The following is a 22,796-nucleotide window of genomic DNA, read 5'->3' as shown; positions in this document are numbered from 1 at the left end:
TTTCTTTGATCACACATTTTCCTCCTCATTTATGTTTTTCACTTTTGCTGACAATATAGTCTGGCCAGCAGCGGTGCTGTGTACCTGTAATCCCAGCACTCAGGGAGACAGAGGCAGGTGGATCTCTGTGAGTTCGAGGCCAGCCTGGTCTACAAAGCAAGTCCAGGACAGCCAAGTGTAGGCTCTGTTTTTTAACAGTTAAACTTTATTATACAACCCAACTAGCTTACACATGAGGGAAAAAAGGTTAAAGGGAAAAAGAGTGAACCTTCCGGTATCCGTTCCACGGGACGGGTCCCTAGGTGTCTCTGGCCTGTGTGCTGGTCCAGCCTGTTCGCCGATCCTCCTTCAGATCCACGTGCACTCAAGCCCGGTCTGAACCTGTTGCTGCTCTCTCCTCTCAGCCAGTCTGTCTCAAATGCGAAGGGCAGTCTCTTCCCATTGAGGGTCGATTAGAAAAATAGTCCAGGTGGAGCCCCCAGGTCCCCTTCCTGAATTCCAGGCCCAGGATGGCTCCACCCAGTCTACCTCAAGGTATCCATGGTGGGCCCAAAGGTAAAGCCCTCCAAGACTGCTTTCACCTGTGACAAAGCTTACAGTCCTTCCCACAGCCAAGGCTACAGGAGAAACGCTACCTTGAAAAATAAATAAATAAATAAATGTAAGCATATTCCGAGGGAACTTTCTCAGCATGTGTGCCTGGTTGACAAACTTTCTGTGTATGATGGAATTTAAGATAAAAATAGCCTTCCTTCTAGTTTTGAGTCATTCCTCCAGTGTCTTGTGTAACTAAATCTGGTTCTACTAATGAGGATGATCAAATGCCGTTCCTTCCCCATGTTCTGAAGTTTTGCTTTAATGGGCTTTGCTGTCAGTTCTTTTCCACTCGACCTGCCTAGTGTGGAGTGAAATTTTTTCTGTCTCAGTAGTTGTATCTCTTTTCAGTTTTGGGAAGGAGTACAGTGAGCCAAGTAGCTTAGTGAGCCATCCGTGGATGGACTGGAGTGGTCTCCCCTGTATGGTGCCTTTTCTCAGTCCTACAGAACTCGGAGTTTGTAGTTTTGCTGAGATTCCTCAAGACACTTAGAGCCTCTTCTTTCCTGTAGCTTCTTCCTTCTAGAATGTTCCCGAGCTGTAGAATTCTTATTTAAGTGGATTCTTCCCCCACAACACACACGTTTTCTTGGAATGTTCTGGAATGTTTCTTGGAATGTTCTTGAATGTTCTTAACCACCTGGTGGTTCTGCCACTTCAAATCAGACAACCTAAACTCCAAGTCCTGAAAACATTTGCAATGGTTAGTAATTGTATAGCTTTCACAGTTGTTGATTTTATTTCCTGATAAGCACAATCACGAAAGTACAAAAAATGTACTATATTAGCAATTTTAGAATTATGTAAACTTTTCAGCATTTTTGTGGCCACACCTATGATGGAGAAGAGGCCAAGCTCACACTTTCAGCTGCTCGCCTCCTAACTGTAATCTTTATCACATCCTTGGGTCTGCCTCAGGGAGAGTTAAGGGTGGCCAGATTTGTAACTCTCTCTTACAAAATAGTCTTTGGTCCTTGGTAAGATGCAAACAAGCCCAACAGAAGCAACTGCAGAGAGGAAGGATTTGTTTTGGGTTATGATTGCAGAGGGTTTTATCTACCACGGTGGGGAAGGCACGGTGCTAGGAGCAGCTCAGTCTGTGCAGTGAGAGTCTATGGTGGGGCTCCCGGCGTGGGTGTGGCAGCACCTGGAGCAGAGAAAGCTAAGCAGGAACTGGGCTGAGCTATTACCCTTCAGGACCTTTCATTAGTGACCTACTTCCCCTAGCTAAGCTCAGAGGTCCCACAAGTCCCCAAAACAGTGTCACTGGCTGGTGACCAAGTCCCCAGCACAGAAGCCTGCGGGGGATGGGCAGTTCAGATCAAACCACAGCAGAAGCCTTCCTTCCTCTAGTATCGGTTTATACTTCTTCCAAAATTAAAGCTAATTTTCCTTTTCCTTTCCTTTCCTTTCCTTTCTTTCTTTCTTTCTTTCTTTCTTTCTTTTTTTTTTTAATGATACTGGGCCAAACGTAAGGCTTCCTGCTCTTTCAAGTGCTCTACCGGAGACAAGCACCCATTGCTCTGATTTTTTTCCCTTAGGGCTTCCACCTGGCTCGGCCCAAGAGTCTCTTCCGAAAGAATGGCGGGTATCCTCAGGGGAGAGCCAGCCTTTCCCTCCTCTGGGCTTATCTGTGGTCCATTTTTTTTTTAACTTCCTAACAGGGAGAAGAGGACGGACATGTTTAAAGCCTCTCTAGTGATTCCCAGCAAAGACAAAGCCGCCTTCCTCCTCAGTTATGAGGAGCTCCTGCAGAGGAGGCTGGGCAAATACGAACACGTCATCAGCGTGCGCCCCCAGCAGCTGGTGGGGAGGCTGACTGTGGAGGTGAACGTTCTGGAGAGGTCGGGCATCACATCCTTGGAAGTGATGCCTCTTCACAACAGCAAGAAGAAGGGCAGCGTGAAGGCAGAAGGTGAGTCATGCCAATTGCCCGCGCTCGGGTCTTAGGGTATGCTCAAAGCTGGGACTTGGGTTTCAAGAATCTTCTAAGGAAATGGTGGCCCTTCTACAAAGGCTTTGCATGTTGAAAAGTCACAAAACAAAGCCAAGGCTGTGTAAGTTCCTTTTGAGAACCAGATTCCATCAAGAGACGAATAAGCATTTAATTTTTTTTGGCTTGTTTTTGTTTTTTTGTTTTTGTCACTGTAACCCCATTCTGAGGAACTGATTGTAGGTAAAATTTCTAAAATATTGAGAATATTACATCCAGGAAGCCAGGCATGGGGGCGCACGACTTTAATGCCAGCACTCAGGAGGCAGAGGCAGGTGGATCTCTGTGGTCTACAAAGCGAGTCTAGAACAGCCAAGGCTGTTACATAGAGAAACCCTGTCTCGAAAAACCTAACAAAACAAAACATCCAGGAAGCTGTCTGATAGTATTTATCAGACAAACCATCCTATCAGTCTAAATAGTTAATGATATAGGACCAGTTAGTAATGTCAGTGATCTAAAGTAATTTAGACAAAACATCAGCATGCGTGATCATACTAAATAACTCAAATACAGCAGGAGACTAGAAAGTCTGAATGTCAAATCTAATCAAATAATAAGATAGCCATATTCAAACATCACACTAGGGTTGGCGTGACAAAATTTCAGCTAGCTGTGACCTTGAGGACAGGGGATAGTAACTGAATAGATAACAGTGTGGACCCTGAGTCGAGTACCTGTGGCTGTGAGGAGGGTCCAGAGCAGGCACATGTTAACGACAAAAACTGACCTTGACCGAAACTTGTCAAGGTGTCTGACATTCAGAAACGGCAGGAAATACAACCCTACACCATCATGTCTTGTGGGTGGTAATTATATGCCTCGTAAATTTTTGTTCTGTTATTGGTATAAGGTGGGAGGAAATTATTGCAATAGTGTAAAACAGGGCTGCCACATCTGCGCAGCAGGGGCGTAGGCTGTCGGGTGACTCTGAAGCGCTGCGGTACAGAGTCGTTTGGCCCATGGTAAGAGCATAATAATTACTGTTTATTATTATCATCACTATTCTACTACTTACATTTATTCCTTTTTCTGTAGAAATCTTAAAACATATTAAGTGGCTTTGACACCTGTTTCCCATCAACCTTTGTTGATTAGAACCTTTGCAGGATCTAATCCAGTGCCTCTTAAATATTACATACACCCAGGCAGCATCTTCAAATTAAAGAATAGAAGCAAATACACTCAAAGAATGGGGGATGCCTCACAATTTAATATTTCACTAATAGTAACTTCAGAGGGAAAGTTTTCTAGCCTTAACTATGTGGAAGAAGTATTATCCAGTGGAAGATGGTTCCCAGAGTTGCTGGGGGTCTTCCAGTCAGTGAAGGGTCTCTGCAGTGTGCCTGCCATGGATACACAGGATCAGTGGATAACCTTATCAGTGGATATGTCCTTAGGATAAACTGAAGGCAGCTGAGATGCACGCTTTCCCTAATTTTCAGAGCCCCTGTAGCTCTTCAGAGATGGAGTTGTGTGCCTGTGTTTATGAGTATGTTGGGGCTGTGTTTAGGCTATGACTGTCAGTCAAACTATTGCTTATTTTTTTATATTTGGGCTTTGTTAGTATCTCCAAGCAATGTTTCCAGGCCACTGATCTCTTCAGGACTGTGTATTTTTCAGAAGACTGTTTTCCCAGCTTTGTAGCAAAGCAGACCCTCGATCTTTGAGAGCACTGAGCTTTCCCAGGGGTACCCTCCAGCCTGGTGCAGGGAGCAGACTTGCTCATTGCTATTACCCATTGGCTTGTCCAGCCCAGCTGTTGTTGTTCCTGAGAATGGTGACCCCAGCAGCAAGGAGCACAGGATGTTGTGGTTTTGGTCTGGACACCCTGGTGTTTCCAAAATAAATCCAGGGTAGAGATCAAACTAGACTCAGGCTTGCACCAGAACGTGAGCTGGAACTGAGAGGACATGGCCCAAGGCCGGGTGTTCATTTCTCAGATAGACCATCTGTGGTTAAGAAATCAGATGTTTGCAATTTGACTAAACGAGTCTCTGACCTACGGCTCCATTTTATCTTTTTGAAAAATTACTTATGTATGCTTTAGATTAGGACACAAAGCCATATGTTCATCATGGTATCCTCATATACACGTGGCATGAGACTTCATTCTCACTTGCTCCTCTCTCCCCTCTCCTCCCTTCTCCCTCTCTTCCTCCTGCTGGATTCCGTCCATCTGTCCAGCTAGCCTCCCTTTTTCCTCTCTCCCCACAAATATTTCATTACTCTCTGTACTTCTTGTCTCTGCTAGGCTCTCTCTCTTCCTTCTCATGATTCCCTCTCCAGTCCCATGTCTTATATGCATATGTGTACACACACACACACACACACACACACACACACACACACACAAATGTATATAGATGCATATGATTTTAAAGCTAGATTTTGCATGTAAGAAATGACATGAAGACTGATCTTGCTGAGTCTGGCTTATTTAATGTAATAGCGTGATTCCTGTTTGTATTGGTCTTGAGGGATGAATCCTGCCTGCAGTGTTGTTTCATTCAGTCTTTATAACAACCTTACTAGTACATATTTTGCTTTTTCTTCTTTTAAAGATTTATTTATTATTATGTGTACAGTGCTTTGCCTGCAGGAGCACTTGCATGCCAGAAGAGGGCATTAGATCACACTGCAGATGGATGTGAGCCACTATGTGGTTGCTGGGAATTGAACTCAGGACCTCTGAAAGAGCAGACAGTGCTCTTAACCGCTGAGCCATCTCTCCAGCCCTAGTCCATATCTTTTCATGCTTGTTTTGCTTATGAAGAAGAAAACATTACAGATCTTGCTTGACAAAACTTTTCCTGAGGTGTTGCAACATACATGTCAACTCACCCCAGATAGGAAAGCCATGCAGACCAAAGTACAGATACCACCAAAGCCCAACTTGGTAAGGCAATGAATGAGTTTTATTGGGGCTACTTACAGGAATATGGGTAAGGGCTTACTTACAGGAGCAAAGACAGCTGTACCACTAAAGTCCACATCAGCATGGTTGACAGCTCACCAAACCTGGGAAGCCTGGATCACACAGCACAGCCTGCGCACAGCTCAGCAGGTTGGAGAGGGTCCTTTCAAGATGCTTCAGTTGGTCTAAACCTCATTCAGGCACCTGGCTGCTTCCTGTTTCTTCCAAGTAGCTGATCTGGTGGGAGAGTCTTCTTTTGCAGTTCATCTTGTCTGAGAGTCTTTGCAGCTTGGCTGCGCTTATTGTGGCAGGGAGGGCCTTAGTGGATCTGGTCAGCTTCAGGAACTTCCTGAAGCTCTTTGGAGTTGTTGATCTACAGGATGAAATGTTTTAATCTTGGAGGAAACTGCACAGAAATGCAGAAATATATAGAAGATCTCCTATTTAATTATGAATAGAAACAAACTCTAAGTATAGTTATGACCCCAAGTTCATTCCCTTGACCGTTGTATATACCACTTTTTCTTTAAATAGAAGAGTGCATGCTACGGGGAGTAGGAATTCAAATTTAGAGTGTCTTCCTAGTTAAATATAGAACTAGAAGGAAGAGGGACCAGAGAGATAGCTCAGCATTTAAGTGTACTCACTGTCTGGGTTCACTTCCCAGCACCGAAAATGATTGGCTCTTAAGCACCTGAAATTCCAGTTCTGGGGATCCAACATCCCCTTGTGGCCACCACAGGCACTGCACACCCACAGTGCACACATACATGTGAGCACACACACACACACACACACACACACACACACAAATAAAATGAAAAAAGAAAGAAACGTAAGGACTGAGAGCAGTATCTTTACCCTTGCCTCGGTGGATCAGAACTGAACTCAAATCCATTGAATTGTTTCATTATGGTTCACTACACTGTTTTACAGTGAACATTTTCTTTTGTAGCTGGGAGTACATAAATTATAAAAAGAATAATATAGTAAGTGAACTAGTAACAGTAGCCTGTTGTTTATTATACACAATTGTGTGTTTGTGTGCTCTACTTTTGCGCAACTGGAAGTGTGCTAGATATGTGTGCACTAGTATAAGCCACGAAATACAATATACTTTTAGATGAATGATCACAGACCACAACATTTCTGGGTGATACAAGTTCTTCAGCTTTGTCATAATATTTATGGAACCACTGCCACATATGTGCATGCACTATCACATGCCTCATTATTATTATGCAGCGCATGTCAGTGTTTGAGATGATACCTTTCCTAGGACATGGCTAGCTGGGGTGAATGCTCTTCCAGATGTGCACTGAGGCACACCTTTCACATGTGTGCTGCTTCAGGGCTCTCTGGTCCCTTCTACCTGTGTGGTCATTAGTCTTCACTTGCAACTTGGCTGGCTTTAGAATCACCTTGGGGACAACCTTTGTGCTTATCTATAAGGACGTTTCCAGGGAAGATTGAATTGAGTAGGGAAGATTCACTCGGAAAGTGGGTAGTACTGTGCCGTGGGCTGGGGTCCTAGACTGAGTGAAGAAAGGCTGAGCACCAGATTCATCGCCCTTTGTGTTCCAAGTCTGGACAGTTGCTTTTCTATTGCAGTGGAAGAGTCTCCATGATCAAGGCATCTTATAGAAGGAAGTGTCTACTGGGGCTCATGGTTCCAGAGTTTATGATCGTCATGGCAGGGAGCATGGCGGCAGGCAGGCATAGCTCTGGAGCAGTAGCTAAGAGCTCACACACCAATGCACTAATTGTAGCCAGAGAAAGCAAAGCTATCTATAAGGCCACACCTCCCCCAACAAGGTCACACCTCCTCCAGCAAGACTACACCTCCCCCAACAAGGCCACACCTCCCCCAACAAGGCCACACCTCCTCCAGCAAGACCATACCTCCCTCAACAAGGTCACACCTCCTCCAACAAGGCCACACCTCTTCCAACAAGGCCACACCTCCTCCAACAAGGCCACACTTCCTAATTCTTCCTAAACAATTGCATCAGCTGCAGACCAAGCATTCAAATTTGCAAGCCTATGGCTCGCATTCCGTGTCCATCACAGCGACCAAGCACTTCATTTTCCTGATGCCATGACTTCCCAGCCATGATGCATTCTACCTTCAAACTGTGAGATCAAATAAGATCTTGTTTTCTTGAATTGTTTTTAATGAAGTATTGTGTCATCAAAATGAGAGAAATAATTAACACACCATGCTTATACTTCTGTCTCATAGACAGCCTTCTCTTCAGCTCATGGCACTTAGCCTACTGCCTTTACCAGGATTCCTCCCTGACCTTTTTCCATATTGTTTGTTTATTTCCTTGAGATAGGATTCATTGCCAAGCCAAGGTTGGTCTTGAACTCAAGATCCTTCTTCATGTGCTGGGTAAACCCTAGTGCTGGGTTTACAGGTGTGCACCACCATATCCAGCTTACTTTTTTGCTTGTGGCCTAATTTCATACTATAATACACACTTTAAGGATATAGTTCATTGCATGTGTTTGTAGGGTTCTACAACCATCACCACAACCTAATTTTTAAATACTTGAATCACTTTCTAAATAATATGCAGTCACCCTGTTACCAACCCAGCCCCAAGCACCCACTAATCTACTCCCCGTCCTTTAGATATCAGGCAGATACCTTCAAACCTATACTGACATTGGCATGCTTGACAAAGGCATGAAGTCACTGCTCTGGGCTTCCAATTAGAGTTTAGGGACATCAGCTGTTATCAGGATTTTCACTGATGGAAGCAGTTTTTCAATGAAGCAACATTGCTCTTGGATTTCGTGGGACCCTCACAATATTGTTGGCTTTAGATATTTAAGAAAAAAAAAAAGAACTTATGTGCTCAAAATTTCCTGCATCCTTTCATGCATCTCCTCTCTCTGCCTGCTGAAACCCTTCTTCCCACTCTGACTTTAGAGCTTTATTAAAACACGTGTTGTTCACCTTCTCACCAATAGCCTTTTTACTATTGGATTCAAGTCATCTCAGAATTGCTCACAGGCCCCACAGAAATCGCCTCTCGCCACTGCTAGCTTTGACTCTGTACCTCAGGCTTTGGAGACAGAGAAGTAAAAGATCTGAGCTGTTAGGACTTGGTGGTGTTGTCTCACCCCCTCCCAAAGCTTCCTATACTATTTTTAAAATTTTATTAATTTATTCAGATTACAACTCAATTGTTATCCCATCACTTCTATCCTCCCATTCCTCCCTCCCTCCTATTTTCACCCTATTCCCCTCCCCTAGGTCTATGACTGTGGGGGACCTCCTCCCCCACTATATGGTCACAGGCTATCAAGTCTCATCTTGGTAGCCTGCTTATTCTTTCTTTGAGTGCCATCAGGCCTCCCCACCCAGGGGAGGTGGTCAAATATGGAGCACCAGAGTTCATGTCTAAGTCAGTCCTGCTCTCCACGTAACTGTGGAGAATGTCCTGTCCATTGGGAAGATCAGAGTGGGGGTTTGATGTTTACTACTTGTATTGTCCTTGGTTAGTGCAATAGCTTGAACAGACCCCCTGGGCCCCAATCCACCCATCATGATGTTCTTCTTGTAGCTTCCTAGGACCCTCTGGTTCCTTCTATTTCCCCATCTCCTATATTTCTCTTACCTAGAGTCTTAGTAGGATGTCCTCACATCTATCCCACTCTCCTGGTGTTTGATTTTCAAGTAATCCCCCAATCTTAGTTAGAAAGAAGCGAGCGGCTGGATTACAGCCTCCTTCCCCTTTGCACTGGAAGGTGAAGCGGGTAGTGTCCAGTGATTCACTGTGGCGCAAGACCTAGGTCATCTCGCTGGAGACCAGTACAGTGTCTTATGTTCAGAAGGGTTGAGTAAAATCTATCCTTAAGATTCTATGTATAGTTTCCTTGGGTGCCTTAGCATCTGACTTTATCTTTGGCTTCCAGGGCCCTTGAGATTTTATTTTCAGTCCCCTGTGGTAGTGCCTGGCATGGAATGGATGATGAGGAAGTTTTGTTCAATAAATTAAGGAAGAAATCACTTTGTAACCAAGAGCTGTTGAGTTTTCAACAGTTTACTGCTTAAGTTTTTCTAGGACTTGGGTCTATCTCTCCTTTTGTTATGATGGAGAGATTAGACGGCAGACTCTTAATAACCATTTGGTTCTATGAGAAATTGGCTTAAGAAAGGAAGAAAGAAAGAAAGAAAGAAGCAAACAAAAAGAAAGAAAGAAAGAAAGAAGCAAACAAATAAAAACAGAAAGGAAGGAAGGAAGAAAGAAAGAAGCAAGCAAACAAACAGACAAATAAAAAGGAAAAATCTATATTAAATATCCCTTTGCTTAAAAAAAATCCCTTTGCTAGGGCTTTAGGTGAAATTTTGATGCCCACTTACATTTGAATTCTGGGTAAACCATAAATGTTGCCACACAACATTCTGGACATAATAAAACTTATTGGTGATTTGTCTAAAGTTCAAGTGGAAGTAGACATCCTGTATTTTGATTTTCTAAATCTGGCAAGTGTCCGTTACCAAAGGGCTTCATTGTCCCCTGTTGAGCGTTCTTCCTTGGATCCGGCTGCCTTTCAGCAGCTGGAAGGGCAGAGCCTTGTTTGGCCTTGGTGAAATCTCTGAACTTTTGCCAGGAAAACAAGCAATTGTTACATGAAGTTTTTCAGTGTTATTTAGCACAGAAGTGACTCGAGTGTGAATCATTTCACTCCAGAGCTGGTTCTGTTTTGCTTCTTCACGCTGGCATGGAAACCCGTGTTACCTTCTTTGTTCTGACAGTAATTTGGTCGAGGCCATCTGTGAACAGCATACTTACATGAGTGTGTCCGGCCTTCTCCCTTTAGTGGGATAGTGGGGGACAGCCTGTTCTTCCTGTAGGACCTGGCTTTTTGCCTCTTTGTTTCTTTGATTCTCTGTCACTATGTGAATGAAACCATCAGTCACAGTTGTAGCTGACATGGGAGAGCCACCTACTGTGTCCACCCACATGCACCATGCCCAGCCTCTTCAGGTCTCTTGGAAAGCTGCTTTGTCTACATGCCCAGCCACCCATGGATCTGACAATCACCTCCATGTTAAGCGTTTAACATGTATGAGCTTTGCCACACGCAAATACAGAAAACTGAGACTCAATAACATATTATTTGAGGAAAGAAGAACCTAGAAGTAATGAAGAAAACAAACTTGTTAAGAAATTTGAGCACAGGGCATGGAGGCACATGCCTTTAATCTCACACTCAGAAACACAGAAGCAGGCAACTCTGTGAGTTCGAGGCCAGTCAGGTCTACAAAGTGAGTCCAGGACAGTCAGAACTACCATAGAGAAACCCTGTCCTGGAAAAACAAATCAAAACAAAAACAAAAAACAAAAAAAGAAAGAAATTTGAGCAAACATCCTTTAACTATAAAAAACATAGACCTCTTGAATTGTAAATTTTCATTATTCTGTGTGATTCATATGCTGTGTGATGCTGTGTGCTTATACAATGCTTTCTCTAAGAAAGAGAAAGAAAACAAAACAAAACAAAATGCCACACCAACTGTATTAGTTACTTTTCTCTGGTTGTTCGGACTAGTCAAGGCGCATCGTATGGTGTGCAGGACTTACCCTGGCTTCCCATTCAAGGGGACCCAGTTCTTTGTGGTGGGAAGTCATGGAGACAGTAGTGTGGAGCGGCTGGTCACACTGCATTTACAGTCAGAAGCAGAGAGCAGGTCTGGGCGGGGCTCACTTCATCCTGGGTCTTCAGTCTGAGACCCAGCTCCTTGACTGGCACTGTCCACATTCAGCATGGGCTTTCTCATATCAGTCAGGACTGTGGACAAGTCCTCACACACAGGCCCGGCAGTCTGTCTCCCAGGTAATGCTAGGTTCAGTGACACTGACAATAGTAAGCATCACATCAAACAAGTGAAGAAAAATCCTTTTCAAACAAAAACTTTATTTAATGAGAGATTTGTAAGAACATTACCAATTTCTTCTCATTGCCTCTGCTTTATTAACTATTTTTTTATTTCAGTACTTAGCAGATTTGCATGACTTGAGTTTTTATTGGGACCATCAGATTGTAGCTACCCAAGCAATCATAGCTATTTTGACTGCCCTAAATTTAACAAAAGTTCTTATCAGGTCCCAGGGGAGGAATTTTTTTTTAAATAAACAAACCTAGACCATCTAGTCTCTTTTCAGGGGAAAGGAACAGGCAGTGTTTGTTTGGAAATCCTTTTGTAAAAGCCCCCAGGTATTGGCAGCTTCAGGATTGACAGTAGCCAAACCCAGAGTCACAGGAAACAGAATCCAGGAAATCCCTCTGCCTACCAGCTCTCAGGGCTGTAGCTTCCAGACAGTGGCCTTCAGCATGGTGCTTTGGCTCCTACATTTTTCACCTTTAGACACTTTACGTAGTAATCAGTAACCACCCCCCTCCCACGCATCCCTCTGGCCCCGGCACAATGTCTATTTGTGAGTAGCGCCCATGGTCTGGCATAAAGCCAAGAGTCTACGTTTGTGTCCTCTGAACCTTGCTCCCTCTCTATATCAAACAATATAAAATATACATTACATCTACAGACAGAATGTGTGTTTTGTTTTTATAAGATAGTTTCAAACAGATGAATATCTAATAGCATTTATAAATATCAATTTCTTTAGCAAAGGTTATGAGTCCTCAGTTCAGGAAAAAAAAAAAGAATATATGCATTGGTATGCAAATCCCACACATCCTTTCAGGGGCCTCTCTAGATGTTATTAATTCCACTGTACTTTATAAAAAAATTATTCTTCATGTAGACACTCTTAAATTCCAGCTCCGTAATGTTCATAAGGGCATGCAGGACCTTTCCAAATGATTGTTTTCGCCACGCTCACAGTGGAGCGGAGAAAACTGTGGTCCCAAATGAAGACTAGTTGTCATCAAATGATAGATTTTTTTCCTTCATTTTCTTTAAAAATGGACAGAGTACAGGAAATGACTCCAAAAGAAAGAGAGGGGACCATGACAGTTAAGTTTCATTATCAGCGTGGCTGGATTTAGAATCACCCAAGACACACTGCACATATCCTGTGACGGTATTTCCGGAGCCATTCCCCTGAGGACCCAGGCTAAGCCTGAGTGTGGGCAGCACCGTCCAGTAGGCTGGAGTTCTTGAATCCGCCCCTCTGCTAGGACGTACAACCTTCCCTCCCTACCTGGCTGCTGTCACGCATTTTGTCACAGTAACTAGAACACTAATGAACACATGACCGATTGTGTATCAACAGCTGTTATGTGCCAGGTGCCATGACCAGCATCTTCCATATGTAATCTCACCAAGTCCTGGCAGTGATGCTGTGATGGTGGAGCTCCAGTTTTCCAGGTGTAGAACTGAAAAGTGGAGCCAGGCACATGGAGTCTGTGAAATGCTAGCGCCGACTTTCTTTGCTATTACCTGGCTTCCACAGGCAAGAACGGTTTTCCGTTGTGAAGCCTCGTGGGAAGGCTGGTGGCCTGAGAAGGAGTTCATGGGTACAGAGAGCAGCTAGTAAACTTTCTTGAGTGGAGTGACGTGATACAGTGTCCCTGGTTGGAGTAGCTGCCACAGTTCACGCCTTCCCCTTAACCAAGTGAGGAGGCAAATAAGCAAGGCCTCTTATTAGACAAGTGTGGCAGTTGCTTTCTTCTTCTGGCTGGCTTGCAAACTCTTCTTTTGAAGTATTTGTTGTCTCTGGAACATGGTGAAGGACCCTGCAAAGACATTCACTGTGTTTATGAAGTGCTGTGTGATGGTCAGCAATATGAGCCCTAGTTCAGAACAGTGAAAAGTCAACAGTATTATATAGTATTATTTTGCTTTGGACTTTAGGTGAATAGCTACAATTAATAGAATTATCAGATTTCCCCTTCCTCCAATAAATGGAGGATTTTTATTCCCATTTCTTGTGTGAGACACCTTTGTGCATGTGAAGGCCATAGGTCTACTTTTCTATTGCTTTATAATTATTTTTAAACAGACTTAATTCACCTTATTTTTCTTGTATAAAAACCCTTATGTGGTAGCCACAGCCTGAGCTTGGGTCCTATGGACAGAGAGTCTCGTGTGGTTTTTTTAAAAGGTGGCCAATAAGGAGACTTGGTGAACATAGTCTCTTTCCATAGGTCAGGGGTCAGGTAGCTGTAGATCTTAGAGGTGGCATCAAAGGTGGCCTTGGTGAAGTTGCCCAGGGTGGCAGTACGCTCCTGGATGATGGGTAGCAGCCATCAATTCTGGCCATCATCAGTAGCTTCTTGTGCACAATGCCTATGGGGTCAGGGATGGAACACACCAAAACAGAGCCACAGCAGCCTGTCACCTTGCACTGAACAGTGTGGGCTTGCCAATCTTGATCTCCCAGTAGCCTCTCCACACAGAGATGATGGAAAGCTTGGCCAAGATGATGGCCCCCGGATAGCAGTGGCTGCCTCCTTGGAGCACTTAACACCAAGACCAATGGGACCATTGTAGTCCCCAATAGGGACAAAAGCCTTGAGCCTGGTCCGCTGGCCAGCCGGTGACTGCTCTTGCACTGGTATGATCTTTTGAACCTCATCCTTTAGGGATGCGCCCAGGAAAAAGTCAAAAATCGGATTCCTTAATGGGCAGGGAGAACAGGGAGATCTCCTCCAAGGACTTGATCTTCATGTCTTTTACCAGGCGGCCCAGCCTGGGGATGGGGATCCACTCCTTGTCTTTGGCTTTACCTCACGAGCCCCAAGGCCTCGACCACGGCCACAGCCTCAGCCATACTGGCAGCCCCTAAGACTGCTGCTGGATCCTCTGCAGAAGCCACGGTGCCCTCCTAATTCTGGGCCCTCCTGCTGCACTGGGGTCATCCTCCATTTGATATTTTCCTGAAGAAGGAAGAGGAGGAGGAAGAGAAGTAGTAGGAGGAGGACAACTATACACTTTTTTTTGTTGTTGTTTCTTTGTTTTTTGTTTTTCAAGACGGGGTTTCTCGGTGTAGCCTTGGCTGTCCTAGACTCACTTTGTAGACCAGGCTGGCCTCAAACTCACAGCGATCCGCCTGCCTCTGCCTTCCGAGTGCTGGGATTAAAGGCGTGCGCCACCACGCCCGGCGCTCACTTGTTTTTTTAAAGACAATGTCTCATTGGACCAGAGCTCACCGATTGGCTAGAATGGTTAGCCAGAGAACCCGAATGCCCGCAGCCTGCCGTCTCCCCCACTTCCTCCACCCCCCACCCCCCCCAGGAATCACAGGCATTTGTTTTTACATGCGTGTTGACGCCTGCACTCAGGCCTTCATGCTTGCGCGTTATTGTCTTCTCAGCCCAGAACATTTTAATTATCTAAGATTATAGGCAGGTGGGCTGGGTCAGTGCGAAGGAGCTTGCCGTGCCAGCCTGACACCCTGGGTTTGATCCCCGGAGCCCTAGGTTGAAGGAGAGAACTGACCTCCTCACGCATGCTGTAGCGTTGCTGTGCACCCCTGTTTAACAATAATTCTTTTTTTTTTTTAGTTAAAACCAATTTCTTTATGAATGTACATAATAATTTCTCAATATAATATTTGCACACAAAATTCAAGAACATAATTCTTAAAAAGATGCTGCTCTCAAATTGTTCCCCGCAGTAGTAGAATGTCTACTGGGTCACTGTTGCTGTGTGGTACTTAGTGGGTGGAAGCCAGGGTCAGGAATTAGGCTTCCTAGTGAAGAACAAAATGGAAAATCCACCCACACTGTGGACATGTGAACTAAGCCCTTTTATAGGAAACTCATACATTTTCATCATGAATGAACAGAAACCAAAGGTCAATAGGCAGCAAAAATTATACATAGCCTTTCTTGTGGTCTGTATCAAAGAACCCAGTCAAATAAATCATGAAGAAAGAAATTATACTTTTTAAATTCCCAGGGCTTTCGTTTTGTTATGCATGTATTAGGCTGAGGCACTTGTTTTTTAAAAAAGCATTTTTATGAGAGAGACCTGGAGCGAGGTAAATTTGGTGCGTGCCAGAAGTCTAAAGAGAATTGTATCTGGTGGTGTTGTGGTGTATTGTGTTGTGTTGTGTTGGGATAAGTGTGCTTTCACACAACCAAGGCCATGACTCTTTTCTGCATGTAAGGTCTGAGGTCAGGGTCGAAGACATGTCGCCATTGCCCATCGTCACCTACAGAACCTAAAGTTCTCTCCAGAGTTTCTGGGAAGGGTCTGAGAGTTGATGTTTCTAGAATGTTCCAAGGCGTTGCCAATGCTGCTCTTCTAAGACTGAGGCCTGCTTTACACCATCCTGCAGGTGACTTTTCCATGGTGTGCTTGGACATGTGGAGTGATGGGAGGGGTGACAGCTGCTGCTGGCATTGCAAGTGCTTCCCAGAAACTCTACGCCTGGTCTTAATTCTGGCATCTGAACCGTCTCCGGATACCACTAATCCCCATATAAGTGGCTACACTAACACATTTACTCCAAGGAAAAGAACAGAGAGGGGTTTGCTTGGCAAATTAGATTGTCATGTTCCATGCCACACGGTGCCTATTTAACCCATTCTGTTCTCTAGCTCCCATGTTTACATTTTTTAAAGGCGCATAAAACGGATGTGTAAGTCTTGCTAAGTTATATACACATCCATTCATTTACACCAAGGACATCCATGTTGCCAAGTTGTGCATCAGACATAGGACACTTCCCATCAGAGATTCTTTTGTATTCTTTCCAAGTTAGTAACTTTCCTCCCAAAGGAGCACTCAGCCTGCTCCAGTTGCCCTTGGGTAAGTTGTGTTTGACCTTGAACTCTATGTAAGTGAAGAATAGAGAATATATTCCAATGACCGTGAGCATCTTCAGTAGTTCCCACGGGGCTTCTTTCATTTTGACAGCCATATACCATCCTAAGTGTGATGTGCCCACGGTGCCATACTGTACTCCTCCTACTCCTTTGCAGATGCTTAAGTTTGATAGTAACAAACTTGGCGCGATGCTTACCACAGACTAGGACGGTGATAAGTACAACATGTCACTAGATATTTTCAATAACGTGACACTGGCATGACTATTAATGTATCTGACAGATGGCTTGGTAGCTGAGGCAAAGGCTCAGATCTAGTGGGAAGTGGATCAATATCTGAATACAGTTTTTTTCTGACTCAGCATGGTGGTTAATATTGTCAATATGACGGGATCCAGCATCATCCAGGAGACACACATCTGTGTGTCTGTGAGGCATTACTTGGATTAGGCTTGTTGAGGTGGAAAAGATGGCACTGCCTATGGGTGGCACTGTCCATGGGACAGAGTCCTGGACTGAATAAAAAGGACAAAGTAAGCAGAATGTGGCATTTATGTTTCTGCTTTCTGACCTTGGTTGCAACGTGACCAGCTTCCACTCCATTACTGACTATGGTTGCTCAAACTGTGGGCCAAAATAAACCCTTTATTTCTTGAGAAATTAACAAATGTTCATAGGAGAACAAATACCCAATAGAATGAAGTTTAACATCCTGTTAACTCTTTTCAGGAAAAATCTTTATAATTTCAGTAATTTGTTCTGTTCATGTCTTACTTGCAGGTGATTTAGGTCCTCCTCCTTCTACTGTCATCAACCAAAATGAAACTTTTGCCAAAATTGTTTTTAAGCCCACTGTGGTCCAACAAGCTAAGATTGCCCAGAATGGAATTTTGGGGGATTTCATCATTCGATATGATGTCAAGAGAGAACAGAACATCGGGGACATCCAGGTAGTGGTCCCATGATGCTGCCGTATGTGGTCCTTTCCGTTCCATTCAGAATGATGGAATCCAATACTTAGCTAAAGGTGAAAGATCTTCCCAGTTCTCAGTAAAACTATTTAAACCCAAACTATGTCTTCAAAGAGACTACCAATGCTCCGTTTCTGGCTGCTGTGGGTACCTATTTCGTGCTTCAGTAACCTGGACAGCAAATGAAATCTATAATATAATTTTCCCTGTGGTGTTTTAGATGAGGTTAGAATTTTAGCACTTCTTCAACTTTAATTAAAAGAGACTGTTCCGCAGCTTATTTCCCTTTGGGTTGTCTCACTCCCCGAGACAAGGTGGGAATATTAAAATGTGTGAGTGTGCACAGAGAATGCAGACAACCTCGGTATCTCACCCTGGAAGATGCTCAGTAAAAACAGATAATGAGAGAGGCAGGATTCTCAGGAAGCAAGGTCAGAGGAAGTCGCATAATTATACTTGATGGCTTCCCATGGTCTACGTGTCTATATGCTCATGTACACGTGTATATTCGTCTTAAGGCAGTGCAGATTGAACCGAGGGGTGTACACGTGCTCAGCAAGCACTCTATCACTGAGCTACACCCCATCCCATGGTGAGCACATTGAAAATAGGTGATTCTGCTTGATTATATTAGCTAGCGGCAGATTCTCTGGCAGGGATCAAGACTGTAGATAATTTGGTTCTTGATGTGGGGTGCAACCCTAGTGTGCTTGATGCCACTTTTGTGTCCTAGAACTTCCGAAGACTGGCTCTAGTCACCCCCTTGCTTTCTCTGGATGCTACTTAAGCTACTTCATTGTTTCTTCCACCAGGTTCTAAATGGTTACTTCGTGCACTACTTTGCTCCTAAAAACCTGCCTCCTCTACCCAAGAATGTGGTTTTCGTGCTTGACATCAGTGCCTCCATGGTGGGAGTGAAACTCCAGCAGGTGAGTGGGTGCCACCTGTCCATTGATTAATGGCTCAGGCTTTGGCCTGGGGCAGCTGTCTGTCTTGTGAATGACATTCAGTTGGTGCCAGCTACTCCTACTTATGAACAGCCTTAATCTGACTCGTGTAAGCCACTGGTGGAAACCGTGGCTTTAGGAACTCAGAAGGGCCAGCTAGAGAAACGAGTGAGCGAGGCAGGGACATGCCGAGAGGTCCACTCAGCAGTGTATTCACTTGACCGTGATGATGCATTTTGGAATGCAGATACTTAGGAGATTGGGGCAGAAGGTAACACAAGTTTCAGGCTAGCCTGTGGTACATAGCAAGTTTCAGGACAGCTTCTGGACAGTATGGACTATGTAGTGACACCTGGTTCAAAACAAGGCAAAAGCAAACAAAACAGGATGAAACCAAGCAGAACAGGACCATATTAACAAAATTTGTGTCCAGCGAAGACTCCTTCATGAACAACGGACTCGAACCCTTAGGGGTACCTTTGGCATAGTCTCAGAACAAAGAATTCAGGTGTCAATAATCCAGGAGTAGTTCTCACAAAATCTACACCCCCACCAACACACACAATTCCAAGTTCAGAGGGGTCATTAGAGAGATTTACACTGTTTGTCTGCTACTTTCTATTGTTGCTGTTACAAGTCAGTGAACACTTTAACTTTTGTTCTCTTCAGGGGAACTCTTTATTGGTGTCTGATTTTGTGGTTTTTCTCTTCTACTTTAGTTTTCTGTAGTTTTAGAGTGGTGGCTTCTTATTTGTTCTTCCTGGGAGGTTTTCCGTTTGTGCTTTATGAGTTCGTGGATTCATGAGTGTGACGGTTAGCTTTCATTGTCAACTGGTCCCGATCCTCACTCACCTGGGAAGGGAGCCACAGTCAGGGTTCATGTGGATGGAGGTTACTATGGCATGTCTAGGGGTCCTTTATTATAGTAACCGAGGTGAGAAGACTCCCTCCCCACTATGGGTGACATCATTATCTAGGGGATTATGAACTGCCCAAGAGTGGAGAAAGGGAGCTGAGCACTTACATGCATCCATCCCTAGGAGGACTATATTGATTTATAACTGTAAACCTGCTTTTGATAGCTGAGTAGTATTCCATTGTGTAAATGTACCCCAATTTCTGTATCCATTCTTCGATCAAGGGGCATCTAAGTTGTTTCCAGATTCTGGCTATTATGAATAAAGATCCTATGAATATAATTGAGCAAATGTCCTTGTTGTATGGTAGAGCATGTTTCAGGTATCTCAAAAACAAGGAAACCATTAAATATGCAGGCAAATGGATGGAACTAGAAATGATCATCCTGACTGAGATAACCCAGACCTAGAAAGACATGCATGGTATATACTCACTTATAAGTGGATATTAGCCCAACATAGATGTCCTCTGAGAGACTCCACCCAGTGGGGTATTGAGACAGATGCAAAGACTCGCAGCCAAACTCTGGGCAGAACACCGAGAGTGGTATGGAAGAGTGGGATGTGGGATGGAAGAACCCAGAGGGGACAGGAGCTCCACAAGGAGACCATCAACACCAACAAATCTGGACCCAGGGGCCCTGCACAAACCAACCAAGGACAATGCATGAGAGAACCTAGACCCCCTGTTCAGATGTAGCCTATGGACAGCTCATTCTCTACATGAATCCCCTAGTCAGGGGAGCAGGGACTACCTCTGGCATGGACTCTGGTGCCCAAGAGATTTGATGACTTCCCCTTGGTAGGGCAGCCTTATGGGGCCACAGAGGAAGAAGATGCAGGCACTCCTAATGAAACCTGATAGGCTGGGGTCAGATGATAGGGAAGGAGGCCCCGCCCCCATCAAAGGACTAGGGGGGAGGGGGGGAGGGATGGAGGGTGGAAATGGGAGGATAGGAGCAAGGGGGTAACAATTGGGATGTAATGTAAAGAAACTATAAAAGAATTAAAAATAAAAAACCAGTAAACCTCTTCTAGATGCATTACAGGGCTAAGTAAAGATAATCAGTGAGGCACATTTAAAGCTAGGAAAAAAATTGGCTCATTATTAACTAGTTTTATAGCCAATGGCAAGATTTTAAGGATAAAAGAGATGAAAGTAATTGTGAAGAATAAAAACAATTACTTCAGGTAAAAGAAAAACTTAAACTCCTGATACAAATTTAAAACGACAATAAATGATTGGGAAGCTTTAGCAGGAAAAAGATAACTTTATCACCCATAAACAATGAACTACTCCAGGTCAATAAGAAATAAAGCTGCATAAGAGAGTAGTGAACAAAAGGTGTAAATGACAGTCCACGAGAAGAAAAAATCGATAAGATTATGAAAAAGGGAGGCAACCTTATTAACAAAGAAAAGCTATTGGTGGGATTTGAAGGGAGCTTGAAGCCTCATATGCATGAAGTCCTGGTTCAGGCTCCAGCAGGGTGTAAGTAGGCTGTGGCCGTACACTCCTGTGGTCCCAGCACTCAGGAGGTGGAGGCAGAAGGATCAGAAGGCCAGGGTCATCCTTGGCTACATAGCGGGTTCCATGCCAGCCTGGGATATACAAGAGCTTATTTAAAAGTAACAACAACAATAACAAAACACACACACACACACACACACACACACACACACACTCACACACACATGAAAACAACATAAAAAGAAATACTATTTTTTTTATCTCCAAAGTTTTAAATTATAATTTTATAAATATTTATAAGGATACTGACTAATACGTAGTTTTAGTATTAGTATCTGCACATGTAGTTTTTACAATACTTCTCAATAAGAAGTACCAAAATAGGAAAATGCTTAGCCGTCTACCATCACTACCCCACTCACGCCATGACCATTTATTCCCTGAGGCTGAAACAGCTCAAAGGCCTCATCTTCAGGTGCCTGAGTGACTCTAAGACCAGTCCATTTCAGGACATAGGGTCCTCCACTTCTGACAGGATGGGGGTCAGGGATATTCTTACCTATAAGCAGAGTTGCTGTCCATCTGCGATCCCAGCAATGTAAACTGAGTGAGACGGGAGGGTTATGTGTTCAAGGCCAGCCAGGGTTATATAGCACAACCCTGTTTAAAAAAATAAAGAAAAAGAAATAAAAGAGAAAGAAAGGAAGGAAGGAAGGAAGGAAGGAAGGAAGGAAGGAAGGAAGGAAGGAAGAAATCATGCCAAATAACTTCCAGAAAAGCAAAGGTTACTCCTGCCCAAATTGTACCAAGAAAAGAGACAGGCAGACAAACAGACAGACAGACAAAAACTAAGCAAGGCTCTCCTAGGTTCACCTTTAATCATACACCTGTGTACACCTGTGCGCATATGCTTGGGGTGGAGGGTGACTGTGGGTGTCCTTCTTAATCACTCCACACCTGATTTTTTTTTTTTTTGATGAAGGGTCTCTCATTGAACATGGAGTTCCCTGATTGCCTAGACTGGTGGTCCAGGATCCTTCTGTCTCTGTCTCCCAAATGGTAGGGTTACATACTGATGCCAGGGATGAAATTTAGGTTCTTACACTTGTGTGGTGAACACTTACAGGCTGCACTGTTTCTCCAGCCATGGAAGACCTCTTCAAAACAAAGGGCCACATAGTCAACTTGGCATTTATTATCCTCAGTGTATTACATGAATTATGTAACATGGGAGGGTTTAGTCTTTATAACCATTTCACCACCACTCCATTTTACTGCTGGAAAACTGAGGGTTTGCACAGGTACACAACCTGGCCAGTAAGTGGAAAGTTCAGGCTTTGGTTCCAGGTCTGCCCTGAAGCCCACAAACCAAACTACAAAACTGCCACGCCGTTCCACAGGCAGCAGTGTGCAGCTCAGAGAGGTGTAGACAGACACAAGTTCAATGCTGTGTATTAGATTAAAATTTAATTGAGAAGGCTGCATTCTGGAAAGCTTGCATTTCCTTGCTTTATGCAGGAGCAATCCATTGGCTGATGTGAAACCACTGCTATTCTTTCTTCTGTCATTTCCGGACATTCAAATCCCATTCCTCACTAGTCACTGTCAGTTTGGCATGCACACTACTGGCTTCTAAGCAACAGCATGGCCTCTCTCCAGGAGAACCACCCTGGAACAGCCAAACACATGTCCAAGCAATTTGCAAAGCCCCTTGTTGCCTTGAGTGGTTGTGCAAACTCCTATTGTAGCAATCCATAGTTTCTCCAAGGCCACAGCATTGGGTGGAAAGCTCAGTTGGCTCGTGGTAGACTCTCATAGAAGAAGCCGTATAACTGGTGAAAAGCACAATTGTCACCAGCACAAGGCTTTCACATTGTGTCAGCAGGCTTGGCAATAGGAGACATTTGTCACAGGTCCACTTGGATCTTGTTATGAATCACTCTCCATGCGTTTGGCTTCTCAAAACTTTGACAGAGCTTGAACAATTTTAGTGCTCTTATCATAGGGCTGGGACTATAGTTGGTATTTAATAATTACTCAAGGGCTGGAGAGATGGCTCAGTTGATGAAGGCAGTGACCACGTAAACCTAATGACCTGAGCGTGTCCCCTAGGGATTGGCCTCTGACCTCAACACATGTACCATGCGTATGTACATGAGGGTTCGCCATGCATGCACACCCCTGCACACAAATAAACTTTTAAGAAATAAAATAAATCACTCAAACACTTG

General features: G+C 44.1%; 1 protein-coding gene across 1 annotated transcript in view; it reads left to right on the top strand.

Annotated features, from left to right (window-relative positions):
• Positions 1-22,796, top strand: part of ITIH5 (inter-alpha-trypsin inhibitor heavy chain 5) — a 97,130-nt gene that overhangs the window by 21,759 nt on the left and 52,575 nt on the right. Inside the window, exons 5-7 of the mRNA XM_084781053.1 lie at positions 2,259-2,509; positions 17,040-17,209; positions 18,043-18,159. Coding sequence (XP_084637179.1) covers positions 2,259-2,509; positions 17,040-17,209; positions 18,043-18,159 — 538 coding nt within the window. The remainder of the gene's footprint in view (positions 1-2,258; positions 2,510-17,039; positions 17,210-18,042; positions 18,160-22,796) is intronic.

The sequence above is a fragment of the Acomys minous genome (genome assembly GCF_964271855.1).
Source record: "Acomys minous genome assembly, chromosome: 5".
NCBI classification, from domain to species: domain Eukaryota; kingdom Metazoa; phylum Chordata; class Mammalia; order Rodentia; family Muridae; genus Acomys; species Acomys minous.
The sequence above is the reverse complement of the archived record's forward strand: the minus strand, read 5'-3'. Positions and strand labels throughout refer to the sequence as shown.